At 43.9% G+C, this 27,321-nt stretch overlaps 4 protein-coding genes across 6 annotated transcripts; all 4 read left to right on the top strand.

Moving 5' to 3' along the window:
- Positions 1 to 6,871: 6,871 nt before the first annotated feature.
- On the top strand, positions 6,872 to 8,899 carry LOC133929905 (aldehyde oxidase GLOX-like). The gene is made up of 2 exons (XM_062376661.1): positions 6,872 to 7,470; positions 7,571 to 8,899. The coding sequence occupies exons 1-2, from the start codon at positions 6,943 to 6,945 to the stop codon at positions 8,897 to 8,899; spliced, it is 1,857 nt and encodes a 618-aa protein (XP_062232645.1). The 5' UTR covers positions 6,872 to 6,942.
- Positions 8,900 to 9,606: 707 nt separating this feature from the next.
- LOC133929396 (exosome complex component RRP41 homolog) lies at positions 9,607 to 13,049 on the top strand. 3 transcript variants are annotated; one of them, XM_062376132.1, is made up of 12 exons: positions 9,607 to 9,773; positions 9,859 to 9,905; positions 10,012 to 10,072; positions 10,605 to 10,646; positions 10,723 to 10,790; positions 11,316 to 11,394; positions 11,486 to 11,522; positions 11,883 to 11,999; positions 12,088 to 12,173; positions 12,350 to 12,439; positions 12,610 to 12,667; positions 12,753 to 13,049. In XM_062376132.1, the coding sequence occupies exons 1-11, from the start codon at positions 9,717 to 9,719 to the stop codon at positions 12,652 to 12,654; spliced, it is 729 nt and encodes a 242-aa protein (XP_062232116.1). In that variant the 5' UTR covers positions 9,607 to 9,716; the 3' UTR covers positions 12,655 to 12,667; positions 12,753 to 13,049. The 3 variants fall into 3 exon arrangements, with proteins under 3 accessions (XP_062232116.1, XP_062232115.1, XP_062232117.1); XM_062376131.1 differs by having other exon boundaries at positions 12,610 to 13,049; XM_062376133.1 differs by having other exon boundaries at positions 9,690 to 9,773; positions 9,859 to 9,915; positions 12,610 to 13,049.
- A 5,963-nt stretch (positions 13,050 to 19,012) lies between these two features.
- Positions 19,013 to 20,918, top strand: LOC133929394 (uncharacterized). The gene has a single exon (XM_062376130.1). It carries the CDS (start codon positions 19,057 to 19,059, stop codon positions 20,389 to 20,391), a length of 1,335 nt encoding a protein of 444 aa, XP_062232114.1. The 5' UTR covers positions 19,013 to 19,056; the 3' UTR covers positions 20,392 to 20,918.
- Positions 20,919 to 22,770: 1,852 nt separating this feature from the next.
- LOC133929393 (uncharacterized) lies at positions 22,771 to 26,854 on the top strand. Its single transcript, XM_062376129.1, has 9 exons — positions 22,771 to 23,203; positions 23,994 to 24,119; positions 24,534 to 24,741; positions 24,883 to 24,999; positions 25,147 to 25,275; positions 25,468 to 25,517; positions 25,641 to 25,738; positions 25,882 to 26,166; positions 26,277 to 26,854. The coding sequence occupies exons 2-9, from the start codon at positions 24,050 to 24,052 to the stop codon at positions 26,781 to 26,783; spliced, it is 1,464 nt and encodes a 487-aa protein (XP_062232113.1). The 5' UTR covers positions 22,771 to 23,203; positions 23,994 to 24,049; the 3' UTR covers positions 26,784 to 26,854.
- Positions 26,855 to 27,321: the final 467 nt, after the last annotated feature.

Raw genomic sequence — 27,321 nt, 5'->3', positions numbered from 1 at the left:
ATGCCAGTACATATATATATGCCTGCTTGTTGCAAGCAAGTTGCACTGGGTACCCGTGCTCTTGCAAAGGGTCCTCCTATAGATGATCTAGACCGATCGAGTCTTCTAAAATTATCAGCACGAGTGGACCTTGTTGTGCCACCGCCTTACATGCATCGACAGTCCCGTACGCACGCACGTATTTTGTATCTTGCGGCCATCGACCGAGACTCCGAGAGACGAAAGATGCTACTCTCCTTGCCAACCTTTTCGCAGATCGATCGAAGAAAGAATAATACGCATGAACTTGGACGGTAAACTCAAGAAACTAATCGCGGCTAACTTGTCAATCTGTATGCCCTTAATTGGTGCGTACTCATTTGCCGATGATGGACTCTCTGCGACCGTGCGTACTCATTTGCCGATGATGGGCTCTCGCCATGCTATTGCTCCACCGCTCTCTTCCTCGCCATGCTATTGCTCCACCGCTCTCTTTCTCGACATCTTCCGGCGCCATTATACCAATGGAGAAGCTTTAAGGTGGTGTTTGGATACGGAGATATATATGGATAGGTTGGGAATGGGAAATAAGTGGTGGGTTAGATCTAATCTAATGTTTGGATATAAGGTTTAGGAAATTTGAGTTCATTTGGGAATAGGATATGAGGCCTCATCTCTTAACATTTCATTCCCGAAGGAGATGGTGGGTTGCGGTGGAGTAAAGAAATAAAAATAATTGAGAAAATACAAAACTGCCATCTATATGTATACGGTCCTCTTCTTTTGGAAAAGGGTATTATGGTCATATAAAATATTATATCCCAAACCAAACCCAATCCATACCAAACAATGGAATGGAAAATATTTGTATAACCCTAACCCATACTCACCTCTATGCATCCTACCTCATTTTCATTTCCCATACCCATTACATATCCAAACACCACCTAAGGGTATATTTGGTTGGAGCCCTGTGAACGTGCTTGAGAAAAAGTCATGCCTGAAAGTAGCATGAGGTCCGCGAACTAGCCTGCGACCGAATGGTCAGTTCCAGGTTGAAGCTCCGTCCGAGACGAATTTCTGTGGAATCAGCCGATTTATGGTCCCCAATAAAATTAGGGCAGTGGCAAATAATCAAGCCTTTTTTTTAAAAAAAAAAAGTAGCCTGAGGTCTTGATGTTTTTTTGCCTGGTCAAGTCTCGAGTTGAGTGTTTGGTTGGTGACTGTGCCTAGGAACATTTGAAATAGTGTTATCCTTTATTAATTCGGTTATAGAATCCTAAGGTAATTATATGTAACAATAATTCAACTAATAAGCTTTTGGAATAAATGATAATTTATTTTAGAAAAATCTACTCTTGTAGATTGCACTGTCATCCGTATATCGTCCATACGGGTCATTCTATATCCAAAAGAAGAAAATCCAAACTCTTGTACATTGCACTGTCATCCGTATATTGTCCATACGGGTCATTGCGTATCCAAAAGAAATCGAAAAAAAAAAGAATCAGAAGGCAACAAGTGGATAGTCCGCAAAGCTTAGAAACAATCAAACAACCCATTTTTATTGCTGCAGTAGCATACCCATCATGGCCAAAAGTAAGCAAGGCGGTAGCGTTTGTCTTGGTGCACTGCAATAGTGAGAACAACACGTGATTAGCGATGAATCATCGGGCCGTCGCAGCGTTCCGGAGCCAGGCGACCTGGGCCTGGGCCTGGGCAGCACAGGCAGTGGCCAGGATCGCAGAGTTTGTTTTTACATTTTCTAACTTAAATAATTAGATAAATAGACTTTGGATAAAAAAAATTATAATAATAGATGTCTACCGCTAGATCTTACCACCCTCTCATTAGACGGTTAGTAGACGGTTAAAAATTATTTCATCACATAAGAAGAATATTAGTAAATTTTTCAGATTTTTGGGAATTTATTTGATGCCCTAACAATTACTTAGAAGTTATAAAAGTAGATTTTTTTGGAGAATTTTAGTTTAAATTCTACATAGGCTTTTTAGGTGAATCTAATTAAAATAGGTTACACATGAATTATGGAACACGTACAAAATGTTTAGAATTTTTGGAGCAATAGAAGACTACTATTTTAAATAGAGAAGATAGGGGGAAAATAAACGTGAAGTATTGTTCGTCATAGGGCACTGTTCATGACGGTGCTACCTGCTCTCTCAACAGGCGGTAAAGCCTAAACGCCCAAGGAGAAGGCGGTAAGACCTAGCCGTACCACTGTGGCATGCTTACCGTCCTCTGAAAGGGTGGCAGGCGGTAGGTGTCTATTATTGTAAATCTTTTCATTCTGAATCTATTTATTTAATTATTTAAGTTAGAAAATGTAATAAAAAAAACTTAGGATCACAACCAAACAGTCTCCCGACAAGTTACAGCTCCCCAGCCAGACACTTGCACTTCTATAGGTATATTTGGTGGAGCTCTTTCTAATTTAAATTGTCTGATGGAAATAATTCTCTGTGGAAAGTAATTATGTAGCTTAAAGTTATTCTCTAGCGATATTTTATGGTAAACCCTACGAAGAAAATGATTTTAAGGGAGAAGTGAATCAGGGGGATCGAGTTTTTTTAGCTCCCAACATCTAGTTCATTTTAGTTAATTACTCTTATAAAATCACTCTGAAAACTAAAAACTGTAAACTATTGTTTGACAAAACTCTCCTAATTTTACTTAAAAACTGTAAACTGTGTGATATTCTTCTTTTAATTCAATTTGAATACATGAAATGATAAAAATACATATAAATAAAGTATTACAAAGGAACTCACTTTTTCACCGTATAAACTAGGGCTAGAAATAATTTTAGAAATTAGTCCATTACATAAGAAAAATATTAGTGAATTTTTTCATATTTTTGGAAACTTATTTAAGACCCTAACAATTATTAGAAGTTATAAAAGTAACATTTTTTAAGAATTTTAGTTTAAATTCTACACAGACTTTTTTAGGAATACAATTAAAATGAGTTGCATATGGATTATGAAACACGTATAAAAAGTTATATAATTTTTTAGTAATAGAAGACTATTATTTTAAATAGAGAAGATGAGAGCAGAATCAGAGCCATAAATCGTACTCCTGCCGAGTCTTGCTCATATTGCGGTAAGGGCCTAGCCATCAAATCAGAGAGCGTTAAGGGTCATTCACGTATGGGTGAAAGCTTACCACCCTCTCAGAGAACGGTAAGGGCCTAACCGTCTTATTAGAGAATGGTAGAAATATATTTTTGCAAATCTTTTCATGAGATGGCTATTTATTTAATTGTTCATATTAGGAAAATATAAAAATAAAAGTACCACGCTCACGCCCTTCCACCTGGCCAAGTGTGTAAGGCGCGCGCACTATATCGTCGGCCTGACTACCAGTAGCTCCAAGCTTTATGCACATAGGTGTTCTTATCCGAGTTTTAAACCTTCTCTAACCTGGATTGTTTAGCGTTCCTTTGCGAATGTTTTCGAAGCATGATACTTTTATTATTGTGTTGAGCATGCATCATATGCACACTTTTCCATTGTTCATTTATTTATGCGATGCATTCTTGATTCATTTAGAGAGTGTCGCGTCGACGATCCAAGTAGTTGAAGGTAATATCGGACCACTGAAGTTCTATGAGTGCTGTGCAGGTAGTGTCAGGCAAGCGCCGGAGTAGCAAAGCAAGTATCTAAACATACTCAAGCTACTACTTTGGATCGATTGTGTATAATATGATAAATTATGTTTTATGTATATTTGCATGTTTAGCGTTCCAGAGTCAGGTGATATGGGTAGAACCTATGTTGATGTATTACCTTAACATTGATATTGTTGTTAATCCTTATCCTTGTAACATATATAAGATAATGTTGATATCTAACTTTAAAGGTTAACCGAAATACTTAGCAATGCATATGTCATCGGTAGAAGTCAAGTGATGGTTTAATCATTGCTCGTGAGCTTAGAGCTTACTTATGGTTCATAATAATAATAATATTGGGATGGATGAGTAGTGAGGATGAGGCGAGATGTGGGCGATGCTAGGGGTAGGTCAGGAGAGGAACCCGAATGTCATAGATCGCTTGCATCGTTTAAGCAACGACTATTGTTGCAGTTGGCTCTAGCACTTTTCGTATTAACCACATATCGATCTAATGGTAAGATAATCCGATTATCATATGTCGTGCTGATGCTTGCCTTGCAGCCCTATGACACGTAAGAGAAAAAAAGGAAAAGCAAGGTGGCGGGGAGCCAGAGGTGTCTGTGACACGCTCGCGGTAATCTTGGTACCATAAGGGTATGTGCAATTGAGTAGTTCTGGGTGTGAAAAAGGTTGATACGAGTACCCCATTGTGTAGGTCTGTGTGGTCAAGCAAGCCAAATGGTCATCGAGTCGTGTGGGTAAAGATGTACCTCCCTGCAGGGTATAAGAACAATTTGAATTATCACGTTCTCGGTTATGAGCATGCTTTTTTCTATTTGCAGTAGTCGTAGAGTTACGAATATGGGATAATATGGTATGGTATGTTGAGATGATTCTATTACGGATATGTTATGATAGTTCCAGTTATATATAGGTTCATATTGAGGATTACATGATAGAAAGGTGTATGTGGTTAAGAATAGATGCTCATATATTTGTGTTAAAACTGCTTTTGCATTTGAACTTTACTTAACCTTATGGCCGATCCTTGCTAATTCGTCCAAATGTATTATCCTTGGAGTCGGGTTATTTATATGTACCCAATATGGATTAAGTCTTGTGAATACCTTCGTACTCACGCTGCTCTTTTAGGTCCTATCGACGTGGGGGAGGTATTGCTCGGCTACTTCATGCCCTCCGAGGTAGGTGGCGGGATGAGTAGTGTAAACTACTTGTGTGATGTTATTTTGGGTGGAACCTAAGGGCATATGACTCCACATATCTTTTTTTAATAGATTTTGTCTTCCGCTGTGTAGTTTCTCTTTTGGCTAGGGGTGATCTGTTTTATTGTCTCACTAGCTCTCTCTTTTTATTGTAAATTATCGAAAATTGTTAATACTTAAATACTTGTAATATAATTTTATTATTCGTTCTTTATTAAGATTTGTTGTGATGATATATGTTAGAAAGGTGTGTCTTTCGATCTTGGTCCCAAAACATATGTCGGGACTACTGGAATGATATTCTGTCTAATCATTACAGACGTAATTATGAAAATGATCAACTTAATGATTAATTAGAATGCTATTTGGACGGTTTCTCACATTGCAGGACGACCAGAGCAAGACGGACGTATATATCTGTCATGATGATAAGCTAGGAGTAGTTGGCTTTGTTAGGTGTATGTCTGCCACAGAGTTTAGTATGATCAGTTTGTATATGCATCTTCTCTCTTGTTATATAAAAGGGAGGATCCGACTTGTAGAATATTGAAAAATATATTCTATAACAAGTTCATCCAATCTATAAGAAAATACATAGGATATATGTCTATTATCATACGGGAGATCTAAACATGAATAAAATCTTTGTGTTCTTGAGTCCATTAGATCCAACCTCAAGAAATGTGTATCAATACGCCAATCGACCGGTATACCCCAGATTAACGGTTAAGGGTTATCCCCTGATAGGTTTAAATATCTATTTTTAATCCAAAATAAGAACAAGATGTCTCAATCAAAAATTCTCAAACTGTCTATAGCTTTAGCTTCAAAAAAATTTAAAGGTAGGAATAACCAGCACTAAAAAACTTAGAGTTGAAGCTTTACCAAACATATCGATTCACATCGGTTTTCACGCAACATGTGCAGTAGATGTGGCTAGCAGTGGCCAAACAAACGTTGGCGCCCCATGGCTGGGACCGTGCCAACCGGTGCCTCCCTCGTAGGTAGTGTGGCCGAGAGCGCATGTCGGTACGGTCGCACCGCTACATTGCTCTGCTAGGCTTCACTAGCCCGCGACTCTTTGAATTTTTAATATATATTTTCAATATTACACTTGTAACCTACTGTTGCCGTTCCAACTAAGTTAGAAGTGCAATTTTTGAAACAAGCACCTAATTATACATATATTAAAAAATGTATAAAAATTCCAACTCTTTCAGCTGAGCGGGCCATCCAAAACCTCCATTTAGGAGAGCCGAGCCAAAACAGACTAGTGGGCCGTCGTCCCCTTGCTGGAGCAGCGCAAGGCCAGCTGAAGCTGCAGTTGGCCATCGTCCCTCCTTTCATAATGACTAGCCCGAATGCATGAAAATGCCAAACCAAACCAAGCTTAAATGGGCCATTGGCCCAATTTGCTCCGGTTGCGCTCCCCTCTCCCAACCAGAGCACGGTGGTACCGTTCCAGTTGTGAGCCGAACCGGTAGGGTTAGAACCCTCCCTCGCATGCCCTTTAGAGTGAAGGAGTAATTTATTTCGAATAGCTTAAGCGTTCGTAGACCATAAACAAACATCATGTACCCGTCGCTAGCAAAGTAAAAGGCTTCGTAATTATTTTCAGTAGGCATGTGTATATAATGCAGATCTTTAAGTGTATATAAGATATGTATATATAGAATGTGGCGTATGCTCAGATACTACACGTCTATCTAGTGCTGAGGCTTAAAAAAAACCGGAGCACGGTTCTGTCTGTCTCGTGCACGAGACGACCGTGACAGAACAGAGCACGGTGCGCCGAGAGCCCGGCCGGAACAGATGGCAGCCCCTTCGGGCTGGCGGGAGCAACGACCACGTGGCTCGCTACACTTGAATATCGCCCCCGGCAGCGCTCGGCGCCAGCTATTTGCACAGCCAACGGGGTCGAGGCCGCGGCCAGAGAAATGAAGAAGACCCAAATTTAGGCGCTGGAATTGAAGGCACTTCCAATAAAAAGATGAGCACGCTGAGGAGGGAGGGAGCGCGCGATCCTTCTCTAGCCAGGCCGGTCACGGAAGGGGGGAAGGGAGGGACCAGCTCCTCGACCTCACCGCCGTAGCCATCATTATGGGGTCCCTCCTCCGCGCCGCGGTCTTCGCTGTGGCGCTCCTCCTCCTCGCCTCCTCCGGCGAGGCGTTCTTTGATCTCTTCAATATCTTCCGCCCGCGCTCCGAGAGCGACTACTTCCAGAACGCCTTCGACGGCTCGCAGGAGCAGGCGGTGCCCACGGAGACGGAGCAGGAGGAGCAGGGCGCCGCGCCGGCCACGGCCACCGGCCTCACCAGGGTGCCGCCATCGGGCCCGCCCACCAAGGCCGCCAAGGACACGGTAGAGCTCGCCGTGGACGACGGCGCCGGGCGCGCCGGCGCATGGACCATCGTCAGCGAGAACTCCGGTGTGTCGGCCATGCACATGGTTGTCATGCGCCACGGCAAGGCCATCATGTTCGACACCACCACCACCGGCCGGTCGCTCATGCGGCTGCCCCAGGACAACTGCCGCATCGACTCGCGCGCCAAGCAGCAGGGCACCATGGACTGCTGGGCGCACGCCGTGGAGTTCGACTATAACAACGGCGGCCTCCGCTCGCTCAAGGTTTGCATGCCGCATCTTGCATCATTCATGCATGGCTCCCTGGCTGGCATGTCAATGTCGACCGTGCACGAACCGAGTTTTAATGGCATGGCATGCACAGATCCAGACGGACACTTGGTGCTCGTCAGGCGCTTTCGACGCGGACGGCAACCTGGTGCAAACCGGCGGCTACTTCGAGGGCGAGAAGGCCGTCAGGTACCTCAGCCCGTGCGACACCTGTGACTGGTTGGAGCACCCCAACAGCTTCGCCGAGGGGAGATGGTACGCGACGCAGCACGTGCTCCCGGACGGCCGGTTCATCGTGTTCGGCGGCCGGCGCGCATTCAGCTATGAGTTCGTCCCGGCGCCGGGGGAGACGAACGACAAGGCCGTCCCCATGCCGCTCCTCCGCGAGACCACCGACGACGTGGAGAACAACCTCTACCCGTTCGTGAACCTCCTCCCCGATGGCAACTTGTTCGTCTTCGCCAACGACCGCTCCGTCATCTTCGACCCCAGGATCGGCAAGGTCGTGCGCGAGCTCCCCAAGCTCGCAGGCGGGGGGCGGAACTACCCCGCTTCCGCCATGTCCGCGCTCCTCCCGCTCGACCTCCGCAACGCCAGCGGCGACCCCGAGCCGGAGGTCATCATCTGCGGCGGGTCTCTCAAGACGGCCTTCAAGTTCGGCGAGAACAACACGTTCCAGCCCGCGCTCCGCGACTGCGCCCGCATCAACTTGGCCAAGCCCGACGCGCAATGGGAGGCTGAGGACATGCCCGTGGGCCGCGTCATGGGTGACATGCTCATCCTTCCCACCGGCGACCTGCTGCTGCTGAACGGCGCGGCCAAGGGCTGCTCGGGCTGGGGCTTCGCGCGGCAGCCGATCCTGACCCCTGTCCTGTACTCCCCGCAGCAGCCGCAAGGGTCGCGGTTCCGGCCGCTGGCCGCGTCGACAATCGCGCGCATGTACCACTCCAGCAGCGCCGTGCTGCCCGACGCCACCGTGCTCGTGGCCGGCGGCAACACCAACACGGCCTACAACTTCAGCGGCGTCGACTTCCCGACCGAGGTCCGCGTCGAGCGGTTCTCCCCGCCGTACCTCAGCGAGGAGCTCGCCGCCAACCGCCCGGAGATCGACGTGGCGTCCGTGCCTTCGGACGGGATGCGGTACGGCGCCCCGTTCACGTTCCGGTTCTCAACGCCCTCCGAGGCCGTGGGCGAGGCCGACGTGAAGGTCACCATGTACGCGCCGCCGTTCACCACGCACGGGTACTCCATGAACCAGCGGCTGCTGATCCTGCCCGTCACCGGGTTCAGCGAGGAGGGGCAGAGCTACGCGGTCACCGTCGACGCGCCGGCCAAGCCGGAGCTGGCGCCGCCGGGGTACTACCTGGTGTTCGTGGTGGCGAAGGATGCGCCGAGCGTGGCTGCATGGGTGAAGATTCGGTGAAATTGGCTGTTGGATTGCGGTGTGCGTTGCTGTGAGATCGTGTATGGAAGTGGAGCGCAGTTAATCCATGTAATCTTCTTGATTTTCGGCTAATCCGAGTTGTATCTTTCTTCGCGTTGTCTGGTTTTACGTAGGATTGTGTATGGAATCAGATTAACCAGATTGCCACTCTACTATATGATTATGCTCTTCAATCTTCATATGTTTGGCTGCTAGCCTGAACGTTGGTGCGCTAGTGCATAAACACACATACACAGATTGACGAAAACCGGATGGTATCTCGATCTCCAAAAGCTTGACATCCTACCTCATTGTAGGAAGTACTCGCTCCATCCAGTAATATCTTAGATCTAAAATTTCTAGTTATTTTTTGGAATTTAAATGGTTTAAAATAAAATTGTTCAGCTGTAAAGTTATATATATTATCGATAGGTACAATTTTTATATAAAAATTATTTCTATTTAAGATCATATGAAAAATTATAATTTTTTTAATATCATCTACGGGACATAGATATATCAGCAACTAGTATGCCATATGCGACAGGTCCCTAAGGAATTACTTGTCGGTACACCGAATGCTGACAAAAAAATAGCTATATCTGCATTTTTTTCATTTTAAATTATATTTTTGCAATTTTTAAAAAGATAATATTATTTAAAAAATCGAGAGTAGCTGGGTGGGTCAGGCCTCCTCGAATGGGGCACAGGTCCGAACAGAGGGGAACCCCGCAAAAACCCTCGCCTCGCGGCCTCGCCCACAAACTGCGTCGCGTAGGCGTAGCTAGGGCACGAAGAGAGAGCGGCGAATCCGGCGATGGAGTACGTGAACCCCCTCACCGGCTTCCGCGTCGACGGCCGCCGCCCCAACGAGGTGCCGCCCCTTTCCCATTTCCCTACCGCTCCCTCGCGCGGTTCACGCGCACCCTATATCTCACTCGGTGCTCGACATCGCGCAGATGCGGCAGCTCAAGGGCGAGGTTGGCGTCGTCGCGCGGGCCGACGGGTGAGTAAAGGTCCGACGCTGATAGACGGGGAAAGCGGGACTGTTCGATTAGGGTTCCGGTGGTAGTTTTGGTGTTCACTTTTGATCGGATTGTCGGTCTGCGCAGGTCGGCGCTGTTCGAGATGGGCAACACCAGGGTCATCGCCGCCGTCTACGGCCCTCGAGAGGTGCATCCCCTACTCTAATTAGTGTGTTTCCGCTTACCTGTGAAAGGCCATGCGCACGGCGTGTTTGAGGAAATGCCTCTCAGAGGGGATTTACTGGTATAATGTGAGGTTTAGAGTTTGTAATCGGAATTATGATGATTTAGGTTTAACCTTTTTGGCGAACCTTTTGAAGTGTACCACGAGATGACGTACTGGTGATTTAGTCGGGGATGGTACATCATGTCCAAGAAACCATTAGGATCAAACATGGCATATGAGCTGTAGAACATGCTAATTTGTTCCACAGGAGGTGTACTGGAATAGTCGAAGTAGAATTGTGGAAATCAAAATCAAATCGCTTTCTTTCTTTGTTGTGGGGCTGCAAGCAACACCAAGGCTACCCTGCATTCTGTTTGTGGTGTTCACTAGAGCTTACTTCTGCACGTGCTTTGTCGTACCTCTTTTTTTTTTCCGCTGTCAGGAATGGATTTTTTTTACTTTGACTTATTTTGCTATCCAATAAAATTCCATGCTCTTCGTTTTGCTCATTCAGGTCCAGAACAAAGGGCAGCAAGTAAACAGCAGCGAGGCTCTGGTAAAGTTTCATTAGTCTAAGTTCATTGAGTCTCGATTCTCCATTTAGGATGCTTTCATGAGAAATCTGTATGCAGGTGCGTTGTGAGTATAGGATGGCAGAATTTAGTACTGGGGATCGGAGGAGGAAGCCAAAAGGTGACCGGTATGTTCCAACTTGAAGAGTGGGATTTGATAAAAAAACAGTTCAGTTATTCACAATAATGGATTCGTTTGTTATCAGTACAAATTTCCAGCATGGCAAATGTGTGTTATTTTTGTCTCTACCTTAACACGAGGCTTCTTTTCCCCATATTTGTCTTTTCTCACATGTTTTGATATCAACTGCCTTCTGATTTTAATGACAGTATTTTTGTAATCATGTTAGACTTTTCTTAAAGAGGAAAGCATCCTCAAATCAAAGTATGGGTGTCAGATCGATGACTTTGTGTTTGTAACAGTGTACATAATCAAATGTCTCATTTAAGATAAGAAGTTTCAAGAGTATATACCATGTAACATGAAGCAAATAGTGCTGTAGTATAACTTAGTTCATTCACTTTAGTGCTTGTGAGGTGAACACCCAATGGCCACTGTCCAAAGTGAATCCGGGTTGCCTGATGCTAGTGCACATGGTGTTTCATTTTTAATATAACTACAATAGTGAACTAAAGCTACTATCATCTTGCAGGCGATCAACAGAAATTTCGCTTGTTATTCGACAAACAATGGAGGCAAGCATATTAACAAATTTAATGCCACGCTCACAGGTTAGTTCTATTTACTAACTTGCCCTTCAAGAAATATTAATCTTAAGTGATATCAGGATCAACTTCCGATGCTTATTATGCTTGTATGCAGATTGATATATTTGTCCAAGTTCTTCAAGCTGATGGTGGTAAGTGTGTTACCTTCTTCCCGATTGTCAAGTTTGAAATGTGCACACTACATTCACCCCTAGAATCACTCTATTATTTATTCTAGAACGAACTCTTTTTTGTTCCATGCCAAAACAAAGCCAACTTAATTTTTCAGAGACCGAGTAAATATAGATGTATGGTCCAAATGATGGGACGTCCAGCAGAATACCTATCAAATCTTATGTGTGCTCTTTGCCCCCTCTGCTATATTACTCTCAGACAGGCATGCTACCACATAGTTTTTCTTGTGTATAATTCGAAATGGTTTTGTCATATTTAGCACTTTGAAGTGATCTTGACATATCTTGAGCAGTTGAGCATGACCGTGTGTATAACAGGAACAAGGTCAGCATGCATCAATGCTGCAACACTAGCTCTTGCAGATGCTGGGATTCCAATGCGAGACATTGTCACATCTTGTAGTGCTGGGTATCTGTGTTCTACTCCTTTGCTCGGTAAGACACCTAAGTTATTTTTATATGTAATGGCAAGCTAAAACTCATGACAAAAATAAAAGCCATGTAATCTAATATGCTATTCCAGATCTGAATTACATAGAAGACAGTGCTGGGGGTGCAGATGTCACTGTTGGCGTTCTTGCAAAGATGGACAAAGTGACACTTCTGCAGGTTCGAAAAGATCATCAATTATATCTTATTGTTTCATATTCTTAACTCCCCTAACTCTCTCTTCCTGTTCTCATGTTCTGTAATATTTTGTACGCTCTTGTTTGCTGCATAGTGCTCTTTATGAGAATTTAGCTATCCACCAAAACCAAGGCTAGTGCTGAATAGTTCCTTTTCAGATGGATGCAAAACTACCGATGGATACATTTGAAAATGTAATGGGACTTGCTATTGAAGGGTGCAAAGCAATCGCAAATTACATCCGGGAGGTAAAGAACCTTTTATTGTTCTCCAATTGTTCTTGGGTGCAGTTTACTTATTTTGATTTGCTTTTACATCGACTTATCCACCTATCATTGTTGGCACATTGGAACTTCTAAATACCTCATGAATTCCCCACTGTGATACATGTTGATTGGTGACTTCCATACTGAAACAGGTGCTATTGGTGAACACAAAACAACTGGAGTGCCAGCGTGGTTAGTTGAACCTGTCAGGTGAAGGCCATTTTCCCAGCTTCTGCAACGTTTGAAGCCTGGACTGGTCTGTGTAACTCTATTGATTTATGTGCTTACTCGACAGAGTATCCAGATTAATGGTCTGAACATGTTAAAGATCGCTGACCCATCAATAGACATGACACACCGTGTAAACGCTTGCTGGTTGAGGGTAAATGGCTTTGGTGCAGTGCACAAGAAATATCTGAGCTTGCTTGTACCAAACTACAAACGAGTGTGAAACTTCGAATGCTGCTCAAGGAACTGGTTCGCTTCCGGATTTAAGATTACGAGGAACTGGCAATTGCAGTCCTTTGTTTGCAACTATTGAGATTGTTCCCCTTGAGAGCAATATATAATCCGATACATATTGAATGTGTCATTCTGTACTGGGTTTTTGTGCATGTATTTTGTTTTTTATGTGCTTGTCAGTTTATGGTATTTTGCAGAAAATTGTCGTTCCATGTCGTGCCTTCAAAATACAGCATTGTTTCTGGACGCTGATGAAGTCCATGAACCAAACTGGACTCCTAAGTCCTGACAGACCTGACTCCAAATTGGTGGGGGGGGGGGGGGGGGGGAATGCAATTCCATGAAATGGTTGGTTGGGGCCATATAAAATTTACTGACCCCTTGAATATCAAAACTAAACTTGCAAAGCAACTATGTTGTTCAAATAATATGCTGAATATTCTGCTGTGCCACCGATTGGCAAAGCGTCTCGAGGGCTCCAGATGGCTAGAAATGAAGTCAGGAATGGAGCTCCAAACTAAAGCAATCTTTGCTTGAAGCTGAAAGAGCTAAAATACACCGGTTTTTGTCCTCAAACAAAAGCTCAAGATACAGGAGTCTAAACTTACATAATAAATATCAGTACGTGATGAGCACGGAGTAATAGAAGAAATGGATGATATAGACACAAAATGGAGCAACAATTTGTAGTCAAGTATTCTCTCTGAAACCAGCAAATTAGTTTTCAGCAGACGCTGCTTGGTTACCGGCAGGGAATGCTGGTAAAGTTGCATTATTTTCTTGGCCCGGAGCCGCATGAACTCCTCCGGTCTCATGTGACTTGTGAGTGCCATGGCAGGCACATACTATTTTCACCTCATTTCTTCCATACTTGTATGTTACACCTGATATGATTCTACCATTTGGTCCAGTCCCAGTGGTAGAAACCCAGGGAAGATCAGGATACGATCCAGACCCTCCAAATTTGACATTTGTTGCGATGCCTGGCCTTATGGCAGAACCCATAAGAGGGATTCCCCTATCAGCCTTCTTCTCATCTTCGGCATGAGAAGACAAGGAAGCACGTCGTCAAAAAAGCGAACAAATCAGTACTCTCCAGTCGAGATGAACAGCTGGCGAATATTCAAACATGCACAGATAATTTCGGCAGTAAAATAGCAATGCACACAAGAGGGTTAGTATGGCCTTCCGCTAAGGTTTTTTTTTTTTTTTGGTGGCTTAGGCAGACTTCGCCCAAGCGCAATGGCAGAGCCAAGGGCACCAAGCAGGTCGAATTCAGCGACGACCACTTTAACATGCTTGGTAACACGATTTTTATATTACGTAGCAAAGTATGGCCATTCAACTAGTTAACATGGGAGAAACGGAAAATCTATATATATTTTAAGAAATAGATAAAAACGCATAATCCACTGCAGCTGTTAATCAAACATGGATAATATAATCTGCTTCTTATGAACGTCAAAACAGCCAATAGTTAGGTCACAGCATTGGTTGCTATTACTATTATTTTCCTGTTTATTATTCCCTCCTGGATCAAGAACTTGCATAAGAAATATACATAGGCTACGTCAAAATCAAACAGCTATTTTTTCTCATTTGGCTCACGAGGAGGGCTCTCCAGTTTGCCGTTCTTGTCAAGAGACAGGAGGTGTATCCACTTCGTCCACATTTCTGAACCCAAGCTCTGACATATCTTGCTTTGCCATCAAGTTTCCGAGGAAGATAAATTCAGAGATTTAGTACATAAGTAAAAAATTGATTTGGTGTCTTAATGGAAAGAGCAGCAGCAAACAAAAAAAATTAGAAGCAAAATGCATTTTGTTATGAGGCAGCAAACATTTCAAATGCAAAGCGCACCTTGTTACGAGCTGGGATAGTGAATTTCAGAGATCAAAGTTGGTAACAGCTCTCCCCAGTGCCAGTAAGATTTTCTAAGTTAAAACAATCAAACGTTCTCTCTTAAAAAAGATTAGTAGAACTACCAAAATGCCCCTAAACCTATGCAACACCGATATGGATACGGGTATCGGTATTGGGCCGATACCGATGCGGGGATATGATATTTTTTCAGAAAATTCAATACGCCGATACGTTATATTTTTTTAAAAAAAAACAGTACTACCAATGAGAATAACTAAACAGAAGATACTGAGCAAAAACAACTGTTTGATCATATGTGGGGAAGGGAAAGAGAAAAGAATCCTCACTGTAAACCTTAGCAATAGGCAAGACTTCCCGACACCCAAGACCCCGATGAGCACGAGATTGAAGAGATAGTCACTGCACAAAAACATAAAATCATCTCATCATATGACATCATAACCCAAGCATCTAATAACACAGTCGCACACATCAGCACATGCTAAAAACTTTGTAAACACATATGCAACATATAGGGACAACACATCTACAACTAGACAGAGAGAAAGCATCGCGACTTTGAAGAGCTCCGAGCAGATGGGGTAAGAGAGATCCGAATCGATGGTCACTGGGCCCGCCCCCGTGGCCGGCCACAAGATCGGCCGTCTACCTGACTTTGCCCTGACCACGACAGATTCCACGAGCCTGCCACCAACCAAATCGAATGGAAGCATGAATACAGAGGTGGGAGAGGGGACTGGGTGACTTACTACTCGTGGTTCATGGCAGCGGGTGAGACGAGGCGGCGACTCTTGCTCTCTGGGGCGTCAACGTTGGTTTGCTGACGACTGCTGAGAGGGAGCTAGCGGGCGGCAGGTGAGACAAGGTGGCGGCTCTTGCTCTTTGGGGCATCAACACCAGTTTGGTGGCGACCGCCGAGAGGGAGCGTGTGGGCGGCTGGCGAGATGAGAGGGAGACGCGAGCAGACGTGCGTGTAGCTAGCCATTTAGGTTAGCTACTGGGCCAGAGTTGCACTATCAGGCCAGGCCGTATCCTATAGAAGTATCCCTAAGGTATCCACAATGTATCCGTATTTTCTGATTTATTTTTTTCGATATTCCAGAGATACGTATCGAAACCGTATCTATATTGGATGCCGTATCCGATACGGATACGGTCTCAGATTGAAGTATCGGTGTTTCACAACCTAAACTAGTAGTTTCCCACTTGTCGTTGGCAAACTGGTTGCTTCACTCAGTCACCATACACATACCTTCATATAGCACATTGCAAGTGTTGGTCCAGAGGATGCAAACAACATAACATCCCAGGAGGCCAAACTTGGTTGCTATAGGCTAATGTAGCAAATAGAAGTTAATTCACTCAACAACTAAAATCGATCAGAACATGTTGTAGCATGCTGAGCATGTGGACTAAATCTCAAACTATCGAGTGCCGAAAGAGAACCATACAACAACGCTTTCACATCAAAAAAAGAACATATTTATCAATCTCATTAAACGATTTTTTTCTCAAAATACTGAAAGCATTTATGAGTGCAGGAAAGAAATTTAATTTCAACCAAAAGGCCAATTATCCAAGAACTCTGACAGTAACTGATAATTCTACTTCAATTCTATTAATATGTTTGCATGGCTTTCTTGGGACATCAATTTTGTAGTCTGTAGCATGCTAAACACACAAACAAAATTAGGTTTAGCAAAGTATTGATATGCCAAAAAGGAGAGGTTATGCTACCTACATTATAATAATTTTTAGAGCTCTGAAATTAGTATACAGACAGTAAGAACTAAGGCAAAAATCTAAAATTAGACTAACATATATGAGCGTATTTGCCAAATAAACAACATATTGTCATATTTACAATTTTAGCATTCGTATTCAGCACATCATTTATCGAAAATGGAATTTCGGTACACCGTACGCCGAAAAACCGTGGACCCGGTCAAATTTGGCACACGGTGTGCCGAATATGGCACTGTAGCCCATATCAACCGTATTCGGTACACGGTGTGCCGAATATAGGCTACAGTGCCGTATTCGGTATATGGTGTGCCGAATATAGGCTTTCCACGCCAACGGAGACCGCACGGCAGGCAAAGGCCACATTCGGCACACCGTGTGCCGAATACGGTTGATATGAGCTACAGTGCCGTATTCGGCACACGGTGTGCCGAATATGGGTTTTTCGGCGTACGGTGTACCGAAAATCCATTTTCGGTAAATGATACGCTTAATACAGATGCTAAATTTATAAATACTACAACATGTTATCTATTTCGACAAATACACCCATATATGTTATCTAATTTTAGTTTTTTACCTAAGAACTAAGCATATTAACCTCTCCATCCGACATTCCAGATACTTCTTTGAGAACTGCCGACATTTTTCAGACTGAAATCCTGTAGATATCCAGCAGGCAAGATAGTCTTTCTTCTCCTGTTTGAACATTCATCTCTCATATAACAAGTACATAATGACAGTGGTAGTTGATGAAAAAGATCTGCAGTCTTACCAAATCATACTCATGCAAGTGATCCAATGGGAATACACCTTTTTCAGGAGGTACAAGCCTCACTCCCCAGTTTCCACCAAAAGCACCACCTGCAACAACTTATAAAATTATTCAAATCTTCATATTAGTACAATCCCGCAACTTAGGCATGACAGCATATGAATGAGGAAAAGTTTTAAGCTCTTCAAAACTGTAACAGATGCGTAAAGCAACAACGACAATAAATAAGTGAATACTAAATAGGAAGCCATTTGAGGAGGCCAACCCTGGGCCAGTACACCTCCTTATCAGCACTCATTTGCCAATAAGTTAGGATTTCGACCAGGAATAATCAAGAACAAAGGCTTCCAATAATGAAGTCAGATCTCTGGCAATCTATTTACTGACAATGCTCGAACACTGCAGAAACACAAGAAAGACACAAGTCAACCATGCTAGTAGCATGGATAGCATTCAACAGTACATTCAGTAAAGACAGTACATGAAATTTACCGATTGAAACTTCGACTTGGTATTAGTAAATACCATATTTACCAAACTATCACAAATTGTGGGATGATAAGACAACCTTTCAGTGCGTTACCGAAATATCAACAAGTATCATAAAGCCAAATGACAAAATATCCTATACAGGCATTCTGTACTGAAGTGGTTTGCAAGTTGCAACAGCAAACATGCCACCACCGAACGAATATAACTCTCAAAATGCATTTAAATAAGGGTGCTCACACCTGAAACCAACTATGGAGATTGGAGGCCAACTTCAAACAAGGAGAAGGTAACGAACTGACAAGAGTGTACCAGAACGTACAGATGCATCCACCAGCAGATCTAGAAAACTAGCAGTGTGGGTGTCCCCGCCCACGCCTGGACGCCGTCGGCCGTCGCCGCTCGCGCTCGGTGCCTCCTGCCAGTCTGTGGAATTCGGCGTGGTGGACTGGACTGGCGTGTGATGATGATGGTGGTGGTGGAGTTTTGGGCTTCTGGGGAGCCTTTTGTTTTTATATTTCTTCAATAGAAAAATTACGAAAATAGATGCTCATTTTAAAAAATCACGCATCTAGACTGCTGCTACTATCGCCCATTGAAAAAGCTATAAGCACATGTCACCCTTCCAATGTCGTCTTTTCAACGAGTGACAAGTTAAAAATAAATACAAATATAACATTTCAATACTCTTAAAATTCAAAACACTATTGAAATTGTCATAAAAAATTCTGAAAAAATGTATTATGTAGAGGATACTATAATCTAGCTTAAAAAATTTAACTCAAATAATTATTTGCACAATGAGAAACAAAAAGAAAAGTTTCATTATACATGGTGTATTATATTTTTGTTTGAAAAATTTAGAAAGCTAGATCACAGTATCCTCTACATCAATTTTTTTAAAAATTTCATAACTATTTCGTTAGTATTTTGAATTTAAGCGGCGACATGCGTCTAGATATGCTATTTTTCAAAATAAACGTCTATTTTTACAATATTTCGATTTAAAAAATGTAAAAATAAAAAGTTCTCTGGGCTGAGGACATGGCTTACTGGACTGAGCTACACACCTAGCTCTATGAATTTGGCCCACTTTAGCTGCTGACATTTTCGATTTTTTGGGGTCCCCACCTGGACCCACGTGTCATAGGGATACATCCTGGTAAATGATGAAGCCGTATAAAATGCTCCCTTCCCCTCGCACATCAAACCCTAAACCCCTCTGCTCCCCTCTCGCGCCGCCGCCATGTCGCCGCAGCAGCAGCACCCGGTGCCCCGAGCAACGGTGGCCGGCGCCGTGGCCTCCCTGACCAAGTGGATGAAGAAGCGCGCTGCGGCCGCTACCCCGAACCTCCTCGCCGACGAGCGCGACGACCTCGTCCTCCTCCAGCTCTCGCTCCGCCGCGTCCCGGCCTCGCCAACCACCAGGCCGCACTTGCTCCCACTCCCGCACCCCGTCGTCGCGCACGCCGGCGCCTCCGTCTGCGTCATCTCCGACGATCGCCCCAACTCGCGGTCCCCGCCCGCCTCCGACCTCCTCGATGCGTCCAAGTCGCTCCACTTCCCCGTCTCCGAGGTCATCCCGCTCTCCACGCTCCGCACCGACTACCGCCCCTACGAGTCGCGCCGCCGCCTCGCCGGCTCCCACGACCTCTTCATCGCCGACCGCGCCATCCTCCCGCTGCTGCCGCGCGTCCTCGGGAAGGCGTTCTACTCCACCAAGAAGGCTCCGATCGGAGTCGACTTTACCCGCGTCGGGTGGCCGGAGCAGGTCCGCAAGGTGCTGGGCTCGTCGTTTTTGTACCTGCGGTCGGGGACCTGCTCCGGGATCAAGGTGGGGAGGCTAGACATGGAGGAAGAGGAGATTCTGGACAATGTGATGGCGGCGGTGGAGGCGGCCGTGGAAAAGGTGCCAAAGAAGTGGGCAAACGTGAGGGCGCTGCATCTGAAGGCTGTGGATTCGGTTGCCCTGCCAATTTACCAGGCTGTACCGGAGTTGGGTATGAAGATTGAGGTGCCGGTTGCGCGATTGGAGGGAGAAGTTGGTGCTGGGGAGGTCATTGATGCTGCAGAAGTGGATACTGGGAGGAAGATGACGAACAAGAAGAAGGCATTGAGAGGAGAGGGAGTTGTCAAGGAGGAGAGTGGCAAGAGGAAGAGGAATAGGAAGGAGCAGGATGTTGTGATGCAGGAAGAAGTGCAGGCAGAGACCGTGAAGAAGGGAAGGAAGAGTATTGTGGTTTCTGTTGATGAGGAGCAGAAGGTTGGCAATGGTAAAGAGAATGGCAAGCGTGCATCGGTAAATGTGGTGGAGGAGGCAAGCAAGAACAATAAGAAGGGTAAGAAAGGCAAGAAGGACGATCCCAAGCTTGAATTGGAGGATGATGTGGATGATCTTGGCAAGAACAAGACTAAGGGTAAGAAGGGGACAATCGGGGAGGGAAAGAATAAGAAGAGCATGAAGGGTAGAGGAGATGGTGGTGAAGTCCGTGTGGAGGAAAGCCAGGAAGATAAGAAGAGCAAGGGGAAGAAATCGGATGGCAGTAAGATCAAGAAGACAAGGACCAGGGTAAGGGTATAATGTTACAGTTGATATTCCTGCTGGAGATGCCTGTTAAAACATTGGATTGACAATGTTCTCCATTGAGGCCAGCTGGATATGCAAAGCATTGATAAACTGGGTTAATCACTTGTAATTCAGCTGGAAGAACCATATCATCTGTCAAGGTTCTCTGTTGTATCGGTAGGCCCCCCTTGATAAGGTCACCTATCAATTATACTGCAGGATGCTGTAACATTTGATCCCTCAGAGGTTTCTTCTGAAGTTGTTTCATCAGGTTTTGTTTGCTTAGTAGCTCAAGCCTTTGGCTTATAGAACTATGGTGAAACTGTTTCTTGCTAAGACTGTAATTCATTTGAATCATAGCAATTTTGTGTTCATCTAAGAATGTGCTTGTGTTGTCCTGTCTTCTCTGAAGTACCTGTCATCTAGCTTTCACCTCGACGATATACTAGGTGGAATTATATGAATTGTCAGACTTGATGAATTTTCTCCCACAATGTCACTGTCATCTAGCTTTCACACAATATGAATTGTTTCTTCAGTCATCGGAGGCGTGACATGTGATAATATTATCACTTCCATGGTGTTAGATCTAATGGAAAACGTTGGAGTTAGGTTCAAGGACCTTAGACAAGTTAATTACTTCATGCTGTACATATTGTCAAGGAAAAATCATAACAGATGCTTCAATGTATTCCCAGTTATCTCTAGTTGCTTCAATGTCTCTGAATAAATATTTTGATCTGGCATGCATCTCTGTGCAGCAACTTCATTTTCTCTTGTCCGGTTGTCCCTGTACCGTATTTTTATGTATCCTGCTGAATTTGCTGATGAACCATATTGGTGCTAGCATCATCAACATTCAGCATGGAGCAATTTGTCTCTTTAATTTGTCTCTTTCTGAATTGATCATAAATTTGGCCACCACTGGCTGCTCTGTGCCAACGTTCGCACATTTTAACATTTCATTATTCGTACCGCACGTCGGCACTGTATGTGAACCATCTGTAAAATGGCGCTCAGATGAAATGCCAAATGGAGCTAGCGGTCGTCTCATTGCTTCGATTTGGCTTTGGCTGGTCTAAAGGTGGTCAACTTGACCGGGTCTAATGGGTCAGTTCGAGGCACGGGAAAAATGATCTAGTCCAGATACGGTACGAGAGTAAATGGGACGGATCGGTACGGCATGGTTAGACGTATTTGAGCCGTGTTTGAGCCAGGGCCGCGGCACGTCACGGTCTGATTTAAGTTTTTCTATTTTTCTAAGATTTTATATAATTTGTTACATAAAGAGATGCTTAATATGGTGGTAGAGTACTTGTTTACCATGTATGAGATCGTAGGTTCAATCCCAACATTCGGTGGTTTTTTATGTTTTTTTTTTCCGATTTTCACGTGTTAACGGACCAACAGACAAAAAAACATCATTGGGCCTACCGTGCCGCGGGCCGACACGGTACGACCTGATCTTAAATGGATTGTGGCTGGGTTGCAGCCATGGATTGTGGCTGGGCTGCAGCCACGGCACGACATGTTTAGCTAACGAGTAGTAACAGGCCATACCTAAACAGGTCGGATCGAACCTGTACCGTACTGAACTGGGCCGCCCATTTAGATACCTCTGGGCTGGTCAATGGTGAACACAGAACCAAGTGTGCCCATGGCTCTGTCCTTCATACCATGAGATGTTATAATCGAATCCACTAATCTTACATAATTCAACTGATAAGTGTATAATCTGACCCACTAAACTTATATAATTTTACACGGAACCAAGAACATTGTTGTCATCATAAAACTCTGATTATTAAGATGACCAGTATGATCGAGCGCCGAGGTTGGCTTAGCTGCCCTAGCACCGGGGGCAGGCACAAAATAGTAGGTATACATATGTATATTTATTTTTTTTAAAAAAATTGATTATATATCATATGTAATACACGTAGATATTAATAGTTGTTAAAATTTTAGAATTACATATTGTATTCCGACTTAACAAACTATTCATAATTTTCTAAGCATTTTCTCACTACCGAACTCTTATCATTTCAAAAACCTAATTAGCTATTAATAGCTCAAATGTGTGATGTAGCTTAGTTATCAAATAATTTTTTTTAACTACTAGTTATGTGAATATACTTTACACTTAATGTGGACGTACAGGAGTGTGGGTGGGAGCGCGCATGATAGGCGGGTTCACGCGGGAGCAGGCACAAGAGCGTGCATGAGCATGGACTCACACGGGGAAGCGGAACGGAACACATGCATCGCAAATACTATAAGGGAAACATATGCGAGCCAAACATAAACTACTATATATTTTTTAAATAATAAAAAATATATATTCATCGTTAAAATACCATGGCTGCCTCGGCTAGTACCTGAACCGAGAGAGTTCGCAGGGAGAGACGAAAGACGTTCCATCATGGACCAACAGGAATTGGTGCCTGGCAGCCAACAGCCGGCGGGAACGGAGCCCGTACTCGTGTCAACTGCCCGCTCGTCGGTCTTGGCCAGCCGCGATTGGTGGCGTCGCGTAGTCGCGTTCCAGAAATATTGGCGCGCCCAGCGTGCCACGGCACGCAGGGGGCGCGCGGCGCGTCCCACGCGGCGCCCATGCGCGCGTCTCCGGATAAGCCCACTCAGCCACTCCTCCGATCCAACTCCCGGATTGTCGCGAGCTTCTTGGACTCTCTCTCTCTCTCTCTCTCTCTCTCTCACGTCCGTCTGCATTGGAGCGGAAGCCCGGAGGCGAAGTCGTTTGGGAGGGAGCCTCGAGGCGACGGACGGCCTGGCGAGTTGACAAGCAGCTAGCGAGCTCCCCTGAGAGGTACAAGTACAGTGTACAGTGGCCTTCTTGGTGGTTGCTGTGTTCTCGTGTGGCATAGGCGACGAGTTGCATTGCGTGCATTACACCTGTTCGGTGAAATGCCTGTGAGAGAGAAACATCTTAGTTTTTCTTCGTCTAGGAGTTCGCCGCAGGATATATGCGCGTTGTTATTTCTATAACTCGTCTCCTCGTTTTGATCCTTCTCTAAATTAAAGCTGTGAGCGAGTTTGCCTTGAAGTTTCTTTGTTTCGTGAATTGTGATGTGTGATCGGTAATTTAGCCATGATCCCTTGTACTCGGCTAGCTTCTGTCATAATTGGTGAATAGATTTCTCTTGCACATTCAGTCATTGGTGGACGGGTGGCGTTGGCCCTGTAGGTATCGTCCACCGTCATACCAAGATATTAGTCTACCCTCTTGCGTGTGCTGTCAATGTACTCCCAATAGTTGGCGTATTTTTTTTTTTTAAAGTTAAATTTTATATACTTTGACTAATATTTAATCAAATTATAAGAATGTATAGGGTATAAAAATTATACAACTAGGTTCACAATTCAAAATGATTTCACACTATCTAGGTTTTGTAGTTATAAATGATATATTTTGTGAGAAAACCTTAGTCAAAATCTTATTTCGAAGACCGAAACTAAAAAAATACGCCTACTATTTCTGTACGGAAGGAATATTATACAAGTACCGGAAGATATAACATCTTTGGTGCTGTGTTGTGTCCATGCGTTACCCTTGTTGATACATGCTGGGTTTGTTGACTTGGTTTTTCTTTTGTTAGGCCAAAAATGTATCATCAGGGGTGATGCTCTCCTGTATCATCTGCCTGGATCATAGATGGAGGACTATTTTTCACGCTTCCTAAACCTTGGGTGGCAGTTACGACAATACTTGACAGAATTAATAGGTACCAACTTGAGCTTGTATGTCTTGGTTGACAAAACTACCTGGGATTTGGACATGCTTGTATTTCAGTGCACATAGTCGTCTTGTTTCCTTTGCTGATTCTGAATTACAAGTTCTTAGTTTTTACAGAATTCCTATTTTCTTTCTTTATTTATATGGAGCGTTTAGTTCAAGGTTTATTACTTTCTGTTGGATAGGAGTACTAGATGTGTTATTATTTTGGGCACACAACTCTCTCTCTCTCTCTCTTTTTTTGTAACAATATGGGCAGACTTTCAGAGGCTTGGACTGGATAAGATGTGCTTCATTGCCACTAAAAGAAACAAATGCTTCTCAAAGTTGGGAGAAGCCTGAAAATTGATGTTTCTGTTGTGTCTTTCTTTCTTTTTATTTGTTTTGTCTTTTATCTTGGCAGAAAATTTGCTCGGATGCATTGATTGGATTCCTCAACATCGTGGAGTTCAGTTATCTGCTTGCCATGGAAGATCATTGCCTGGCGCCACAGGATATATTCATGAAGGAACATATGTATTATCTGTTGGTAATACTAAAGAAGAGCAGCCTGCAAATGGAGTATCTGAAGGCACGATAATCCAAAAAAGATTTTCCAATATTTGTCAAAGGTTCAGTTTTCTTGTAGCTTCATCAATAAGAAAGCTGATTCAGAGAATTTTTGACACTTGGAAAGAAATTCTGTTGCATCCCTTACATATGCGGTTTTGTCTTGTGTCTCACGTTCACTATGGAACTACTTGTGCTTTCAGATCATATGGCAGGTCTTCCTATCTTCTGCATGGCTTTGGGTTGGTACAAAGATTCACATTCTGTGTCCGAGATCTGTGGAGTCTCTTTTCCGGTGAGATTCATGCCAAACTAACCAGGTTAGTTAATGCCATATATCCAACTTTTTACATCTTGCTTCGATACGTTTTTATCTACCTGGCGCATCTTGCAGTCTCAGGGATCAATTCCATGCAGCGTAAATCTCATATTCCTCATAAATGCTAAAATCTTCTGTATGCTCACAGGATCTTACATCGTTTCTGGACAACACTACAGGGATCTTGTGAAGATATAGGATGGTTGCAAAGAACTAAAGCATCTCTTTGTTCAGTTGATGGCACATGTCGCTTCAAGGAGCTTTTGCATGATGTCAGGTGTGTTTTTCCTGCCCAGGTTTAGTGAATTCAGTACAAAAAGCATTATTGTGTTTTAGCAGAATGTTTGTGTACCATTGCTCTCATACATGATACTAATCTATAATTTTTCATTACCGATTAAGTTAGACTGAAAATGGTTAATCAGTTCATAAAAAGATCAATCATGCTAAAGGCTGCTTAATATTTCAGAAATGGTGTGCATTACCTTCCCGATACACTGGTTTACTTATTTATTCCTGGTGAGACATCTTTTTTCACATAACGACGTTCTTATTTTTTTAAAAAAAAATAACCTTACAATGCCATTGCTTAAAAATTACTCCCTTTCGCTAAAGGAATCCTCACTGCCCTCCTTTATGCAGGGCTTTTTAGCAACCACAGTCCACTGTATTTCGTCAATACTAAAAGATTCTTTTCGAAGATGGGGCTTACATGCCATGTTGCAAAGATTCATAGCGAGGTAACTGAACTCAAAAAGGGTGGCATGCAAGGTTTTTCTAGTTTATCTATCACTAATTTCATTCTTTTTTTGTATAAATATTGATCAGCAGATGCTTGTGTTCCTTTCTGCTTCTCCTTGTGCTTACCTTTCACATTGTCTAGGCATCAGTGGAGAAAAACGCTTGGGAACTGAAACAATACATTGAAGAGCTCTACTGGGGATCTGGTAAGCAGGTTTTACTCCTGGGTCATAGCAAAGGTGGAGTTGATGCTGCCGCAGCAATTTCCTTGTACTGGTCCGAGCTCAAGGGCAAGGTTGCCGGTTTGGCATTAGTTCAAAGCCCGTATGGTGGCACACCGGTGGCCTCCGATATCCTTCGAGAAGGCCAGATCGCTGATAAGGAGACAAGGAGAATCATGGAACTCATCGTATGCAAACTAATCAAGGTCCTCATTATATTGGTTTCTGCAATTACTCGATGAAATCCGTCGCTTATGAACGTTGTTCATCCATGCTCTCTTCCATTTCATACCGTTTAACAAATGAACAACTACAGGGCGACATGAGGGCCTTGGAGGACCTCACATATGACAAGAGAAAGGACTTCATCTCCAAGCACAAGCTCCCCGTGGATGAGCTGCCGATCATCTCCTTCCACACAGAAGCCAGCATCGCGCCAACGGTGCTCGTGGCATTAACCCGCGTCGCCCAGGCTGAGCTCCTCCCATGGCTCCCCCTGCCACGGTTCTTATCTGCATTCGAGTTTGTCGAGTCAATGCTTGCCCCCCTGAAGGTCCCCGTGGTCGCACCCGTGTCGGCGGCAATGGCGGTCACCGCGCTCCACCTGCGGCTGCGGTACGGGGAGAGGAGCGATGGGCTGGTGACACGGCGCGACGCCGAGGTGCCAGGGTCGGTGGTGGTAAGGCCGGAGAGGAGGCTGGACCACGCGTGGATTGTGTACTCGACGCTGAGGAAGGGCAGTGCTGAGGGTGATGCCAGCGAGATGTGCGAGGCTCTGCTGGCCTTGCTTGTTGAGATTGGCAGGAAGAAGAAATTTTGCTGACCAACTTGTCATCTGGATGGTCATGCAAAAATGCTCCTGCCTGGAGTCTGCGTCCAATGTTGAACTGGACCTTACTGCCTGGAGTCTGTATCTAGCGAAAGATACAATTCTACATAGAATAGTGAAAATACATTGTATTTATATTTGTTGGAAGAAAATACAGTATGAGAGTATTCTCTTTTGTGACGTATTATGTTCTTTGCAATATGATTTGGTATTTTTCCTGGCATTATATAATACAGTTTGATTCTCTTGGATTATTCAGTTGCCTCTTCTTTGTGTACTCTGTTGGCAAGTAATTCACTGAATACGTATTCTTGATCCCTTCAATGATTCCGCCTTCACACAAAGTGTTGGTTCCCACGACACTAAAGTTGTATTCGGTAGAACTTTAGTTCTCAGTTTCGTATTAGATCTTAAGTTTATAGATTGAGATAAAATAATTTAAATATATATTTTTATATTAAAATAAAAATAAAGTAACTTATCTAAACATTATCGATGTTTCTATTATTCTAATCTATAAATTTATAGAGTT

This window comes from Phragmites australis, chromosome 9, assembly GCF_958298935.1.
Source record: "Phragmites australis chromosome 9, lpPhrAust1.1, whole genome shotgun sequence".
In the NCBI taxonomy this organism is placed as follows: Eukaryota; Viridiplantae; Streptophyta; class Magnoliopsida; order Poales; family Poaceae; genus Phragmites; species Phragmites australis.
This window is presented reverse-complemented; position numbering and strand designations above follow the sequence as displayed.